Source organism: Mytilus edulis, chromosome 11 (assembly GCF_963676685.1).
Source record: "Mytilus edulis chromosome 11, xbMytEdul2.2, whole genome shotgun sequence".
Classification (NCBI taxonomy): domain Eukaryota; kingdom Metazoa; phylum Mollusca; class Bivalvia; order Mytilida; family Mytilidae; genus Mytilus; species Mytilus edulis.
This window is the reverse complement of record NC_092354.1, coordinates 73,065,955-73,082,942: the sequence shown is the minus strand read 5'-3', so window position 1 is coordinate 73,082,942 and position 16,988 is coordinate 73,065,955. Positions and strand designations below refer to the sequence as shown.

The 16,988-nt window shown below is 30.6% G+C and overlaps 1 protein-coding gene across 1 annotated transcript in view; it reads right to left on the bottom strand.

Moving 5' to 3' along the window:
* Positions 1-13,428, bottom strand: part of LOC139494567 (caspase-3-like) — a 35,106-nt gene extending 21,678 nt beyond the window's left edge. Inside the window, exons 1-3 of the mRNA XM_071282728.1 lie at positions 13,357-13,428; positions 2,860-2,922; positions 1,765-1,997 (exon numbers count right to left, since the gene is read on the bottom strand). Of these exons, the coding sequence (XP_071138829.1) occupies positions 1,765-1,997; positions 2,860-2,882 (256 nt within the window). The 5' untranslated portion in view covers positions 2,883-2,922; positions 13,357-13,428. The remainder of the gene's footprint in view (positions 1-1,764; positions 1,998-2,859; positions 2,923-13,356) is intronic.
* Positions 13,429-16,988: the final 3,560 nt, after the last annotated feature.

Sequence of the window (16,988 nt, the reverse complement as noted above, 5' to 3'; positions counted from 1 at the left end):
TTTTAGCTTTACCTATATAAATCCAACCTAGTGTATAATACTTTTTATAATCAGACATTGGAAAGCATTCAAATATAATCTCATCAAATAGAGTGTATTCGTCTAAGTGAGTGGAATAAAAAAAATATATCACTTCAGCAGAGAGTTTGAATGAAATATTATATATTATAGTACTCGTCGTATGTGCAAAAATCAGTACTACATGTAGTATTTATTTGAATATAACTATTGTAGGGTTTTGTCTAACCATTATACGTATGTATCCAAATTTTCCATTGATAGAGTTTTGAATTATTTGAAATACAGTACCTGGCCAAAGAATTCATTGCCTACATATTTTTGCTCTATATTTCATTTAAAAACACATGTTTTCAAAAAAGCATTTAAGGTCGGATTTTTATCAAAAAGGCCTTAAAAGACAAATAATTGTCTAAAGTATGTTTGTTAATCTGGTCATAGTTTTGTCTGCAGGTGGTTTTTCTTTCTCAAGATGTGAACACATACAATACGGTTTTTTATCCTTGTTTAAAGGCAAACCTCAATACAATAAAAATAACAAAACGAACTCACAAGCACAGACCAACTTTTTCTTTATCTTTATTTCAATAATTTTATTAGTTACAAAACTTACTGACAAAAGAAAAGAAGTGAATTCTATATAAGTTCTAAATGGTGAAGTTTAAGTCATTCCTTCGTAAATTTTACAGTCGCAATCACAAGTTGGTTGTCCGTTTCAGAATAACAGTTTCACAGATGATATCAGATATGTTCCTGATGTCGTAACTACAATCCCCTTCACTCTTTAAGAATGTGACCTATTTACCGGGTTTGCAATAAAATAAGCAACACAACGGTTACCATATGTGTAGCAGAATCTGTTTACCCTTACGGAGCACCTGAGATGATCACCATTTTTTGTGGGGTTCATGTTGCTTAGTCTTTAGTTTTCTATGTTGTGTCTTATGTACTATTACTTAGATATAGGAAGATGTGGTATGAGTGCCAATGAGACTACTAAAAACTTATCTGATTGGGTAAAAAAAATGTTGGTTCCAAAGTGGGTCAATACAAATGTGCAATTAAAATCGCGCAGTGTCAACCAATACATTTAAGCGTCATTTCATTTTGGGATACATATATAAATGTATACTATTTTTGTTTTGAACAATGAAGTTGTGTGAACTTTGCAATTTCAAGCATGGAACAGTTTTTAGTTTGGATCAGATTCAATTTTCATCATACTAATGAAGGATATTAGTATACCAAAATATGTATATTACTTCATGATTTTTTTTTCAATTTGATTTTGTTGAGTACCCTTTTAGACGTATAAGTTTACATGTTAGATATAACAAACTATAAAATAAATACTAGATAATACATCTACGTGTAGCCTGGATAATAAATTATAAATTTGCAACTGTTTGAAATTAATACCAATTCATGCATCATGGACTGAACGTTTGTTCTTGTTTAGTCCTGTTGTTCTTAATCTCTTGGCGTTATAACTACATTCCAATCAGCTTATAAATGTGTGCAATAACTAAAGTATCCATATAATTGAGAAAAGTAATAATTTACTACATACTACCTTCTATGTTGCCCTACATGGGACATATGAAAATTTTTTATGGAAATTAAGTTAGTTGACAAAATTCTACTAATGTCACATTTCTAAATTTCTAAAAGTCTCAGTATATCATATAGAAAAATTTTACGCACAGTAGAATGTCAACATGTATAGACATATAGATTAAAACTTACAAGCTATTATACGACTTTCTATCTCCGTTCCAGAAAGATTTTCCTTCAGTTCAACTATAAACTGTAAACCTTCAAATGTTTCCTTGAGTCTGACACTATCCTGTTTACCACCTGGTAAATTTTTTGTTATGTCATCAAATTCGAAATTGTTGATTATTAATGCAAAACCTCTTTTACCTGCAGAAACTGCGTAAATTTCAGGAAGTTGTAAATTCATTTTGTCAGCACCACTACTAAAAAAAGGAAAAAAATCTGGTTAATATAAAAAGAAAGAGATGGTACAATTGCCAATGAGACAACAAATTTCAAGAGGCCAAATTTAACAACTCTTTTTGTTATTTTTTGGAGGGAAGGAGAAGGAATAGAGGGTATTAAGAGTAATTTTTAAGGCACATTTGGGTGTACTTTTAGCAGTGGGTAAGCGGATACGGGCGTGTATTTTGTGTCGAAGAGGTAAACTTGTAATGTTTGTTCGCTTAATGATAAGTCTTTACATTTCATACGAATGTAGAAAATCGTTTAAAAAATCAAACTGACTCTTGAACTGCAATATATCTGATTATTATGATTAAAGGTGTTTTTTTCTGACAAGTATAGGAAATGCTGGGTCAAGAGCTGAACTTATATTTTTAACTTTGTAGACGTAAACGTATTTATGGACTGATTTCTGCTTCAAGAAGCAACTTCTTGCGATGAAGAAAGATCGTTTACTGTGTCTGGTAAAGTAAACTAGTAATACATTTAAAGGTTCAAGTTAAGCTTGGTGTTTGTTTATAATTATTATTGATGAAAGAATTCATAATTTTGTTTTTTTATTGATTGAATATCACATGACATACATACATCATTTAGTCCATGATTTTCTTAGTATACATTATTCACAGAAAAGGGATCGATCCTTTACTGCATACTACGATTTAAGTATAAAGAGATTCATGATGTGGACAACTCCCCATCCAAGTCACAATTTGTAAAAATAAACCATTATAGGTAATTGAGCACTGTCGATAATATAATTTTAACTGACCTTCTGTGTATTTAATCTAATCATATATTTTTTTTAATTTTCACATTCATTTACATATCATTGCAAACCTTATCGGGATGGATTTCTCCATGTCGGTGTCCGGTATTTGTGCTGTATTTGTGTTGTTAAACCTAAAACATAATGTTTGCACAAATTATATCACAATGTATTCACTTTATCAATATTTAAACTTTCAAATCTACAGTAGCATATTTCAATCAAGCAAACCATCCAAAAGATTTTATCAATGTTCTTCATTGAATAGTTCCTGTGTTTTTCCAGTAAATTATAAAGTAAATTTATCAAGACTTTTCAAATGAAAAACTTAACTTTTTTAAATATTCTGCAGGAGCAATTATTTTTTAAAAGAATTTTTGTTGACCAAAATTAAAATGATTTTATTAACGTCTTGATATTATTGACACACATGAATGATTGCAAGGTAGAATATATGACAAATGTGATGATCTTATCAGCAGTATATCTTCTGCACGATTATAACGTTATGTCTTAATTAAAATATTATTTTCTTCCATGTTCACGCAATACAGACTTGATCAATAGGAGTGTGCTACTTACATGAAAACTGGCATAACAAATTTCTGAGATCGAAATACATATATCTCTACTACATAGGTTTTACGGTCAACATAACGAATGATTGACCGATACGATGTGAATATGTCTTAACTTACTTCCGACAAGTGTTTGTGGTCTTAGATCTCTTGATATCTGTAAATTCATCGCATGTTTTATTTATCCTTGTGTTGTTTTCATGATTGTGACATTTTAACTGGGAGTGAAATCGCACATGGCGATGCATTCTTAGCAGGAGACAATTGCCCTGTCTATGCAACTAGAATTTAATGGGATGTAAAACTAATTTCCTAGTCGCAGTTCGTATTGTGGTCTCGTCTCTTATCTGCCTTACTATCTTTATACTATACTTGTGGTCTCGTCTCTTATCTGACTTAATATCTTTATACTATACTATCACGATTTTCTTGATAGAGGGTTGCTGTTCACAAGGAAGCTATTAAACAAAGAGTTCCAAACGGTGAAGTTGAAAGCATCCCTTCGTAAATTTTACAGTCGCCATCACGAGTTGGTTGACCGTTTCAGAATAACAGTTTCACATAAGATATCAGACATGTTCCTTACGTCGTAACTACAATCCCTTTTCTTTTTATGAATGTGACCTTCCGGATTACACTATTTACCGGATTTTTTATAACATGAGCAACACGACGGGTACCACGTGTGGAGCAGGATCTGCTTACCCTTCCGGAGCACCTGAGATCACGCTTAGTTTTCTAGGGGTTATTGTTGCTTATTGTTTAGTTTAATATGTTGTGTCATGTGTACTTTTGTTTGTTTGTTTGTCTTTTTTCATTTTTAGCCATGACGTTGTCAGTTTATTTTCAATTAATGAGTTTGAAAGTCCCTCTGAAATATTTCGTCCCTCTTTTTAAACTTTTTTTAGTGGAGCAATTGATAAATGCAGTAATCATATTCTTATCTGACTTTGAATATATATTTATGGATAGAAGTAATATTCATTTAACACATGGAATCAAATTGTCTTTTTACGAAAAAAAAAAACATTTCTAACAATCATGGCAAAGTTAATATTGGTAACTACATCTTCATATACACCATCGTCATTTACAACCGAACTATTGTGTAAAATTCGATTACGACAAAGATTAATTCCGTGCCTTGAAGCCTTCTCCTGGAACCTGTTGGTATGTTTTGATTGAAGTGATAACAAATTTGGTAACAAATGACAGTCGGATCAAATTCCATTATATTGACAACGATGTGTGAACAAAACAAACAAACAAGAGGTGAAAACGTCAAAATCAGGGGTTCAGCAGTCAACATTGTGTTATGATCTTAATCATTTAAATAAACAAACAAATATGTAACAAAGAATCACAAAAATGTAACAAAGAAGCAATACATGGCAAAAAGACCAGTCATATAGGCAAAAATTAAAGACAAGAATATACAAATTTACTATACAACAAAAACACAGTGAGTTAAAGTACAGAGTCACATAAGAGAATTATAAAAAGGCATAGAGACAAATCACAAAACAAAAATGATCAACAAGTATACAAACATGTTTTACGATAGTGCAATAACAGGATGTATAAGAACAGAGACACGTTATTTGTATCGAAGTTACACCAAACGTCATATAGACAAAGCACGTTAGCAAAAATGACAAAAAAACGAGAATATCATAAAAATAACATAATGACAGGATGTACAAGTACAGTATGTATCATAATCACAAGTAAAACGAACAAATTTTAAACAAATAAGCGCAAAAAGGCTTATATCACATTTAACAACTTCATTAATTGTTTTGATTACATGAAGTTATCAAAGGTACCAGGATAATAATTTAGTACGCGTGACGCGCGGTTCGTCTACATAAGACTTATCAGTGACGCTCATATCAAAACAAATATAAATTATCAAGTATAAAGTTGAAGAGCATTGACAATCCTAAATTCCAGGAAGGTGTGCCAAATACAGCTAAGGTCATTTATTTCTGGGATAAGAAAATCATTGGTTTTTCGAAAAATTCAAAGTTTTGTAAACAAGAAATTTATATAAATGAACAAATATTTAACATTCTCTCTGGCGTAGAATTTCGCGTTTGACGTCAGAATGTGAACGTTACACAGGTAGCTAGGGATATAAAGTAATTATGTCGTTATAAGTATGAGCGGATAAAGTCCATAGTTCTTTTATGCACACTTTCTGTAGAATGTAAATTAGAAGGTAATTTTTCCATCTTGCCGCTTGTTTTTTTTACCTATTGTGTATTTCTGATATAAAAAAAAAGAGAGAGCCACGTCATTATGTATAAAAAAAACACAAAAGGGCATATAAACATAGCATTAGCAAATATGAAAGACCATAGTAAAAAATTATAATAGAACAATAACACAATAGCGGGATGTTAAGTACAGAGCAACGTTATATGTTTCAGAGAAACACAAAAAAAATCACACACGTCAGACAAAGCAGAAATGAAAACATAATACAAACACACAATGACGGGGTGAATAAGTACAGAACCACGTCAAAAGTATATCACCAAACACAGCCAAAACAGTAAAAGTAATATCAATAAGGACAAATAAAAAAACACTTTTGTTTTCAACTTCAGATACTTTATTTCACTAATAGTTGTTAACAAAGCCCCTTACTGTTAAACTGTATACGTATACTGTTACAACAACGGCACTAAGGTTATTCCCTGTATTGTTAATTACCAATAAAACTAGGGGATGTTATTGGTAAAACTTGTAGTGAATCTACATAGTACAATTACGTGTTAGTTACAATTTACAGAGTAATAGCTGTCTACTTGCATGTGTATAAAATGAGAAATAAATTATAATGTCTTGTGTTATGTTGATTTTAGTATGTTCGATATATTACTCTTTAAGTTTTGGATCCAACATTTGGGTAAAGCTTTTCGAGTACACAGTTTAGCAATTCCATTTTGTTCTTTTCGAGTTATTTAATATGTTATAAGAGATTTCTCCTTTATCATAAATTTCATCATTAACAAAAATTATGTTTTCCTCTACCCAATGACTATAATATAAACTGTTGCCCTATGTTTTTATATATTAGTTTCCCAATATAACTTGCTTTCTTATATCTCTATAATTATCAGGTTTTTTATTGTTTTTTATTGTTACTACCAGAAAGTGTTCTTGTGAATTTTTAACTTATAGTGTCTTTGCTAAAACAGAACCAACATTGAAAGATTTTCAGTGTTTACTTAGAAGGTAATATTTTGACACTAGATTTCCTAATGACAGCAATGAAAAAATCCGAAAACCCTTGGTAAAATTGATATCCAGGAACATTGCAAAACATTTTCACCATTTTCAAAGGCGGTTTCGGGTTAAAGAAATAACAGAAATAAATTAATAAACAATCATTTAAAAAAAAACAGTTGAAATTTTATATAACAATCAAATATAGTATGTCAAAACTATGTAAGCATCCTCTACAATGAAAGAAAATTTGTCTTTTCGGACACAATGATTAATTTCTTACAGCATAAAACTCTCAATGTGTTTCCTGTGTGGATAACAAAAAACAACGCTACGATCTCCATTCTTCGCCTGCCTATTCTCTAATTTCACACCTGACAATAATTCTCATTCACTACACCGAAAAGTGGACGACATATTGTTTGTGTTATATAAATGAGGATGGTGCACATTCTGTATGTGCCTGTCCCAAGTCAGGAGCCTGTAATTCGGTGGTTGTCGTTTTTTGTTGTATATCAAATTTGTTTTTTCGTTTGAATTGTTTTACATTTGTCATTTCGGGGCCTCTTACAGCTGACTATGTGATATTGGTTTTACTCATTGATGAAGGACGTACGTTGACTTATAGTTGTTAATTTCTGAGTCATTTTAGTCTCTTGTGGAGAGTTGTCTCATTGGGAATCATACCACATCTTCTTATTTTTATATTATGAAAGATTCACAAGTCATGAAAAGAAGAAGAACAAAAATCGAATAAGGATTGAAGTGACACTCGATGTCTCTCTCTCTCCCGGAGTAAAAGAGATAACAAGAAATGTTTCACTTGTCTGACATAATGTCGGCACATATCCTTTGAAAAGGGTTATAATGTTTGTCTGTGCACTATTATATTATTAATCTACGGTATATTTTATCAGATCAATTGATCAGATTAAGATAAAATTTATTGTGTTTGGATTGCAACTGTAATAAAACAGGATTATCTTTCTTGATTTGCGAGTTTTGAATTCTGAATTATGAATGATCCTTCTCGGCTTATGATAATTCTTCCTTCTTTATCACAAAATTCATTAATTATTTAAAAACAACGTGATTTGTAAATAAAGAAAGACACTCCCCTCGAATTAGTTGTGCCTAAGCTATGAAGATGTTGGCCATGGAATTCATTATTAATTTGCTTTATCATATCTGTTGTGAAATGAGTTTCTTGTGCCACTAAAATGTCGCATTTCTGTTGTTGAAACCAAGAGAATAACCTAAAGCGTTTTTTCTTTCTCGCTAAACCTTGACAATTTAGTGAGTAAATGTGGAGGCTTTTTGTTTTCATTATAATATTAAAGATTTTCAATTGTTAATCTTATAAACGATCTATTTAAAATTAAAATCTATCAAAATGTAAAAACATGTTCTATGTATCGTGACACAGATAGACACAAAGTTATTTTTAGACCTATAAATAGCATAGGTAAAGTTAATTTTTAGATTCAATACTGACTTTCCGAAAACCTCTTGTAGTTTGTAAACATTAAAATTGTCACATACTGTATTTTTAATAGTGTAAGTGGTTCTTTTGTATATACAAATTTTATTTTATTTTTAAATATATGGAGTAAATCGTACCACAGAATGTTATTAACCAAATGAGTGTTAAATTCATAAAATATATGTACAATGATGTACAACAAACAAGGGTGGCATATTTAAGTTCAGGAATAGGAGGATGTTTTTGGCTGTTTTCCTGATGTTAAACATGAAACATAAATGACTGTGTGAATATATGTTTAAATACTATAGAAAAGAACATCTAAGGATAGTCGTGTAAAGGAGACTGCTGTTTTTACTTGATTTCAAGAATATCTTTTGGGAAAGGATTAATGTGGGGCTATGAACAAATTCTAGATGACTATATATGCGAAGTTAAATTGATTTTTTTTCCATGGTGATCCTACATTTTGTTAATTTAGTGCTCAAACCAATGAAGCAAATTTCATTTGTTTTAGATGTGCTCGGAACACATTTTTGTATCCAAGCTGTTTTATCAACTTTAAAATCATAATCTATAAAAAAAAATTCATTTACAAATAATTTCATATATGCTATATATTTTACTACATTTTTAATAAACAAATATTCTTATAATTTTCTTTAAAATGTATGGTGTCTACACTATAGACATCACCTTCACAAAATACAAGTTTGTTCACTTGATAAACACAGTCTATGTTTATAATACAAAATAAACAAAGATGTTTATACAATATACAATATAAAAAAACATGAAGATTTGTAATTGATAGTTATAACTTAGATGAGCTTAGGATTTAGTTTTTTTCACAGGTTCTTCTCTCTTGTGAAGCTTATCAGTAGGAGTACATGCTGTTCGTTTAGTACATGTTTTTTGCTTTTGATTGGTTTTATATGATGGAGTTATAAACGCCTCTGCTAGGAAACGCTCCATGCTCGGCTGATCTTAACTGACCTTATGTGTGTTCTTGTTATTTTTTGCTCGTTTAGCTTTTTTGTACGTCGTTTTGCCTTTTTCTCACTAAGGTTTGAATGATCATCAAGATTGTTCGTGTCATGTTTGTCGGTATCATTACTTGCCTGCTTGTTGAAGGTGAAGCTAGGTGTGTTATGATTTGCATCATCTAATTGGTTTGTTTTTGACATATCATTTTGATAGCTTTCTGGTTGGGTGGAAATGTCTAAATCTGACTCTGATTCTGATTGGCTATCTTCACTAGAAGAAACAGGGTCTGAATTGCAGTATTTTGCGGTATGACCAGATTTCCAAAATAAAACAACATTATAACAAGTGTTAAGATAATAGCTAAGGTCAATACGCATAATCTATACTTCAAGACCATCGTGTATTATTTGTGAAATTGACACGGAATATTTATCAACAAGGTCTTGGTACCTTCCGATGAACTTTTTTAGAAAAAGGACGAGACATACTCATGGTTCATTACCCTGGTTCATTAACTTTCTGTTCAGACACTGGTGACGTTTAAAAAAGTCTAAGTAGGGCTGCAAAATCTTGAAAACGTACAAATTGGGTAATGTATACCCCATTAGTAGGTGAAGTTGGTAAATTGCTTCCAAAAGGGGGGATTGATAATTTTAAAATTAAAATCATCATGTTTGTCAAAGATTCTGGTACTTAGATGACTGTGTATGTCAAAGTCTAAAAGTGAGGTGGGGGAAGCCGTGTTTTTTTTTTCTTTAATTTCTAGTTCGGGGGATATTTAAATGGAACACAATCAGAAAAGTTGGGATTGTTAATGGAAAGAAATTTATCAATATATCTGAAAATAAAATTACATAACCTGTCTTCTTTGATCTTCCTGTTTTGATAATTGTCTGAATTAACTCCGATTTAAATGAAAAGGAAAAGATCGACAAGGAGAGGCGCATAGTTCGTTTCCGTAGAAATGCCGACAATATGTTGTCGATTAGAAACTCCAGCAAACTGTTCATTTGTTTAGCATGTTTTACGCTTTTGTTGACTATTAACAAAATATGCCTTATGGTATCCCAAAGTAATACATATATAGCGTATGCTACAATTTGTTATGTTAAAAGGCATTGTTAATTGACTTTTGTTGGCGATTTTTTCAATTTTCACTTTCGGAATGGTGGTCTACAGGGTTAAAAATCAAATGTTGATAGAACTAATTTCAGAAAAAGCCCGCGATTTAAAAATATTAATATCTGGAAGTTCGTTTATATTGTTAAGAATCAACATATGAGTAATACCACTACGCGAGTAAACAGATTCACAGTATTTCTGGAGACCCTCATTCACGGCGGAGAGAGTTTTTGTCAATCTAATGAACAATTTCTTAGTGAATCATGCAGATGAGCCTGCAATGTACCGTTGTTTGTACGGAATTTTGTAAAGCTTTGGCATCCAATACAAACAAGCTAAGTCCTCCGATTTGTTGTTCTATGTAATATCTTTTGAAGCCATGAAGGACTTATGATTCGCCAAAATCTAATTCTTGCCAAATGATATGTCTTTGTATGTGGTTATACCAAAGTGTTCATTTATTTATTTATTTATTACAAGACACTTGTAGTAATATGATTTACATAAAAAGACAATAATATTCAAACGTTATTCAACATGGGTGTTTCTATGACAACTACATGTTTCGAGACATTTTTATTCACCTATTGCAAAACTGTCTTTCGCATGCAATTTTTTAAAGTTATTTGTGTACGTTACAATCTTAACTGTTTTTAGCCCTAAAACGTATAAATGAAATCAAAATAATATGGTGTAAACATCCTATGGTGTATGGTGTAAGGGGAATGTATGACGAATTGTGGTATTGTGTAACATGTCATATTAAGTGGGATTATTAAAGTTAGAGACTATACATAATATTGATAAGAACTGATTTTTAATTTTATACATTAATTTACAATATTGTGATCAAAATACTTTTTTTTCAATAAATAATTGTGTAGTCGCACGCTTTCTCTGCAATTAAATTGCATTATGGATAATTACTGATAGTGTAGATATAATGTGTAATAGAGGGACGAAAGATACCAGAGGAACAGTCAAACTCATAAATCGAAAATAAACTGACCACGGCTGATTAAAAATGAAAAAAGACAAACAGACAAAAAATAGAACACATGACACAACATAAAAAACTAAAGTATAAGCAACACGAACTCCATCAAAAACTAGAGGTGATAGTGTACTGTGCAAAGGTATAACGTGTATCGAGTAATGGCACAGGGTGTATGGTGTAAAGGTGTATAGTGAATAGTGTATGGTGTAAAGGTGTATAGTGAATAGTGTATGGTGTAAAGGTGTATAGTGAATAGTGTATGGTGTAAGTGGGTAGAGATGTCCCCCATTTTTTGGTGGAGTTCGTGTTGCATAGTCTTTAGTTTTCTATGTTGTGTCATGTGTGCTATTTTTTTTTTCTGTTTGTCTTTTTCATTTGAAGCCATGGCGTTGTTAGTTTATTTTCAATCTATCATTTTGACTGTTCCTCTGGAATCTTTTGCCCCTCTTACCACTATACATGGACTGTATAACAGTTGGAACATGTATTTTGTAAGGCAACATTACTTTAAGGGATTTATGGTTAATCAAACATCACTTGTTTTCTCAAAATGAATATTATGAAATTATTTCCATTGTTTTTGTACTTGAAAACAATAAACATGCATTATAAAACTAAGTTAACTAATTATCAAGATTAGATTTGAATGTTCAGCTGAAAAAGTATTCATAAAAAAGTATTCATAGGTTTAATAACTTCAACGACGCCGGTATATTTGAAATGTAATTATTTCTTTTGAAAAAAGAAATAATTTAAACGGTCGTTCTCAGGTTGATCATTTAAATTTGTATCGACTAATTGCCTGGCAACAAATACAAAATATTTACAATGATAATAAAAGGTAATACATTTAGCGTGTTATGTCAACAGATAGGAGAACAATACCAAAAGGAACATTCAAATTCATTAGTCGAACACGAACGGATAATTCTTTAATATTAACTCAGGAAACTTTCGCGAACTTTGATATTTTAGCTATACTGATGACATAATAATAAACCCTATTATGGAAACTGGTATCTTTCATCCCTCTTTTAAGACAACACTTCAAGAAATATCAGAACTTTATGCAACTCTCTGTTCTTTGTTTGTAGTTTTATCAAAGATTTTATATCTTAATCTTTTAATCGATGTGAAATATATTGATATTTATAATCGATACTATAAAAATCCATCTATTTAAGATCAGATAATATGAGTTATAATTCATTTTCAAAATCCTTTTCTAAATCAAGACTATACACATACTTTACCCTACAAAGGAGTAGGTCCGGTAAGGACCGATTTTGGCCTCAAATTTCAGGTTCATCTGACGAAAGATTTTGACCATTTTTTAAACACTGAAGTGTCTATTTCATTTGAATCAATCAGTTTATGTGAAAGATTTTAACTGATTTAGTCATTAAAAACGATCCGATTCAAGTTCAAATACGAAAAATCTATTAAATATGCCGAAAAATGTCACTTTTCAGTTAGTTTTTGTCAAAAATGAACGTGGCCGCATTCGTGTTCATCCTCAATCTTTATAAATGTTATGTATTATAATAAAATACAACTTACATTACAATATTAAGGATGAACACGAATCACTTTCGTTTTACACGAAAACCGTCTAAAATTTAACTAAAATGCTAGAATTGTGAAGATTTCAGTAATTTAGCATGACTTTATGGTGCTAGTACCCGATATATGTGCATTGTATTGTCAAAAACAGCCCATATTTATGTAGCAGAAGCATCCCACTGTCCAATAAAGAACTAAAAGTTTACATTTTAACAATTTTGTAAAACTGCTATATTTTGGGGCCAAAAAGGGGGCTTGTTGGACCTACTCCTTTAGTTGTGCGTCACACTGATAAATTCTATAGAAACACACTTGAATAAATATACTGTTACCTGATGTGTGTTCATGATTAAATAAACAATATCAAACAGAAAACGTTTACGGTTTTATAAAAAATACATGTAAAACATTCAATTCTGTTATGTAAAAAGTAGTAGAAAATAGAAATGGTAGGAATAATAGCAATTATTTCTGGTACATGTACTACTATCTGTTCATATTCATTCTCTAAGGTTTACTCACAATGGACGGATTTTTATGCATTACAACAACAGTTAATGGTTTATAAGTCATTTTAGATAAATTAAGTTAATTATGTACATACCATTTGCTTTATGATAATTTTGCCAACGGAAAACTTTCATCCAAGTGTTTTTATCCAGGTACGAGCATGCGCGATTATTAGTCATGTGATTAAGGTTATTAATATTCAATGTAACTCATTTTATCAGACTTTATAAATATGGACAAATGTGTGACATTATTAAGCAATTCCATAAAATCCCTCATGTATTCTGTTGGTTATTCTGTTCCCCGAAATGATGAATGCAAAAAGAAATAAAGCTTATGTAGTTTTCCTTTAGTTATCTATATTCTTCTATATATATGAATTGTTTACTTTAAAGGCTGTACAGGTTTATTTTATATTAGTTTGATAGATATATAATACATAATTAATACTTGAAATTTTGGCATTATAATAATTTGATGAATATTTTATACTATACCATTATTTAAATGGTCGTCAAAAGAATAATTTTAGTTTTGACTCAGAATGTTTACGTGAATTCTATCTTTTCATCGTTTCAAACATTTAAATCTAGTTTTATGATAGTGCAGTGTTTCCTTCTCCCGTTATATAAAGGACACAAGATTATTCTGTTTTTAGAAACGATGTCAAAATTTCCCTTAAAATATTTCAATATGCAATTGTGATACAATATGTCATTCATCATGTTCATGACAAAATAAAAGCTGTTTTGTTTACAAAAAAAAAACATCAACTTTTATAAGTTCGGAAATAAATTTGAACTTTCTCTAGTGTGCTAACTCAAATTAGTGTTGTCTACTTCTAAAAAGTGAGAGAGCAAGATAGAACGAGAGAGAGAGCTATTGTTTAATGGATGGGTGCATGGAAAGAGAGAGAAAGAGAGAGAGAGAGAGAGAGAGAGAGAGAGAGAGAGAGAGAGAGAGAGAATCAAAGTAAGATAACAATTTGATATTGAGTTGCGTTTCAAAGGCTTCTCCAGATTTACCTGCTTGCGGAACATTCAAACATAAACATTTGTACACCATGAATACGTAATGCAACGAAACGTAGGAAACCTTTGTGCTTAAAAGGAATCGCAACATAACACTTTATCTAAGGTAATTTAAAGTCGAAATTCAGTTATGTCGACTACAAAGACAATTTGAAGTAGAATCATGTCTATTCAGAACTGAGAAAATTGTCAACATGGAACTTAAAAATGACGAAATGGAAATAAAAAATTAAAAAAATGATTGTTACAATATTTTTTTATCAAAAAGGTACAAAATATTGAAGTGACTTGTCTTCTTACAGAAAATTAAAGAGATCATACAAAACTAGATGATACAATAAATAACGATTTTCAAAAAATAGTGGTGTCACGTGCGGCGATATGGTAGCCTAACAAATCGTTCTTACGAATCATACATGTCATTTTCGAAAAGGTGTAACTTGGTGGGTAATCATAATTTGATCTGCACGTAACACCCGTCGCATTGATCGTGTTACTTAAAAACCAAACCTGGTGATATATTAAAGTACCACAGTGTTATTTCGTGGAAAAGATGAAATATAAAGTTTCAGCCGGAGAAGAATCACCAGACTTGGAAAATGATACATCAGGTCAAGCTATGTATGTCATAGAATTGTTTGATTCCCATTTCAAATGTGTCAAATGTGCATCCAAAGGTCATAATTGTAATATTTTTGTTTTATTTTTTTTATATAAATTTGTAAAGATATATCAGAAAATTCATCACATTTGTAATTGGCACCAGCCAAGAAGAATGGTACAGTGAGAAAAAAAAACATTCACAATTTCATAATTATAATATTATAACACTTTGGAAATTTGTTATTATTCGTCCGCTCGAGATAAAAAAAAACTGTGTCCAAAAAAATCTATAAAATTCTTGAGGCTTCATTTGTTTTCAAAGTAGAACATTTGAAATTATTCAGGGTTAAAGTTCTAGTATATTTCTTTAAAAAAAACAAACCATAAGCTTCATGTGAAAGATCTGATTGAAAACATGTGTTTTTATAGGTGGTGTTATTGCAGACATAGTTATTTGAATATTGGTAATCCTGAGTCAACTAGTAGCGACATTCATTTTTAGATATGTATATTGTGTGCGTGAAAAAAAAAGCTTAAAGACAAAAACGAAAAAAGACAACCTACACCGTTCTTCTAGCGATCTGCAAAGTATGGATCACTTCTTAAAGGAAGCTTTTAGAACACTTTCTCAAAAACCCAACGATGAGACAATAACACGCAATTAACAAAATCAACCATCCCTACTGATGAGCTGCATGCAAGAGAGGAACCTGTAAAAAAAACTAAATCTTAAATTCCTCTAAAAAATATATGGAAAATAAAAAAACAAAAAACAATTACTATAAAATTATTTGTTTTTTATTTTATTCAAATTGTATATATATTTTTATTTACTTTTTCTTATAACTGTAGACTTTGTCTATAATGTTAACATAAACATAATTTGATGTCATTATAACAGATAGAATACATTCAAAGAAGAAACATTTGAATACATGTACATGTTAAGAGTTATTTGAAAATATAGTTAATATTTCAAATATAGCTAAAGTCTATATGAAGACTGTTTAGAATGTAAAAACAATCTTAAGACTATCATCGAAGTGGGAAAGTTAGCGCTATAAAACCAGGTGTAATCCATCATTTTCTACATTTGAAAATGCCTGTACCAAGTCAGGAATATGACAGTTCTTGTCCATTCGTTTTTGATGCGTATTGTTATTTGATTTGGCAATGTGGCAATGGACTTTTCGAATTGATTTTCCTCTATGTTCAGTATTTTTGTGATTTTACTTTTGAATAACGATTCAAAAACTCTATCAGAAACAAACAAGTCAGGAGCCTGTAATTCAGTGGTTGTCGGTTGTTTATTGTTGTATATTTGTTTTTCGTTCATTTTGTTATATAAATAGGGCCGTTAGTTTTCTCGTTTGAATTGTTTTAGATTGTCTTATCGGGGCCTTTTATAGCTGAATATGCGGTATGGACTTTGCTCATTGTTGAAGGCCGTACGGTGACCTATAGTTGTTAATGTCTGTGTCATTTTGGTCTCTTGTGGACAGTTGTCTCATTGGCAATCATAAAACATCTTCTTTCTTTATATATACTGTTAATAAGTCATTTGAAACTGGTACTGCATTCAAGAACTGTAAAAGCATCAATATATACTTTTCAAAAGATTTTGTTGATATGTCCAATATAATTCACTCATATGGAACTCAGTTAAGCAGTAAACTAATTCAATTTTATAGTTCCAAGTTTGGGATTAATATACTGTCAAGGTCCATTTATCTAGTATTGTCAACTTATAAATTTACATAAATGGTTAACACCAGTTGAAATATCAATTTCACAAAATGATAATATAAATCCGGTACATTTAAATACCTATTAAGAGAGATTTTCGGAAAATCAGTATTGAAACTAAAAATAGATTTAAACTTTCACATAGTTATATATAGATCTATAAATAACCTGGTTTAGATCTTGGTCACGACCAAGCTCGTAAAGCAAAACTTCTGTTGGCATTTAAATGGGTTTTTATAACTGTTTCCTATAATATAAAAACAACTAACTACTATGAACATTAAAAATCTTCATATTTGATCATTAAATTGTCAAGGGTTAGCAAGGAAAGAAAAACGCGTTAGAC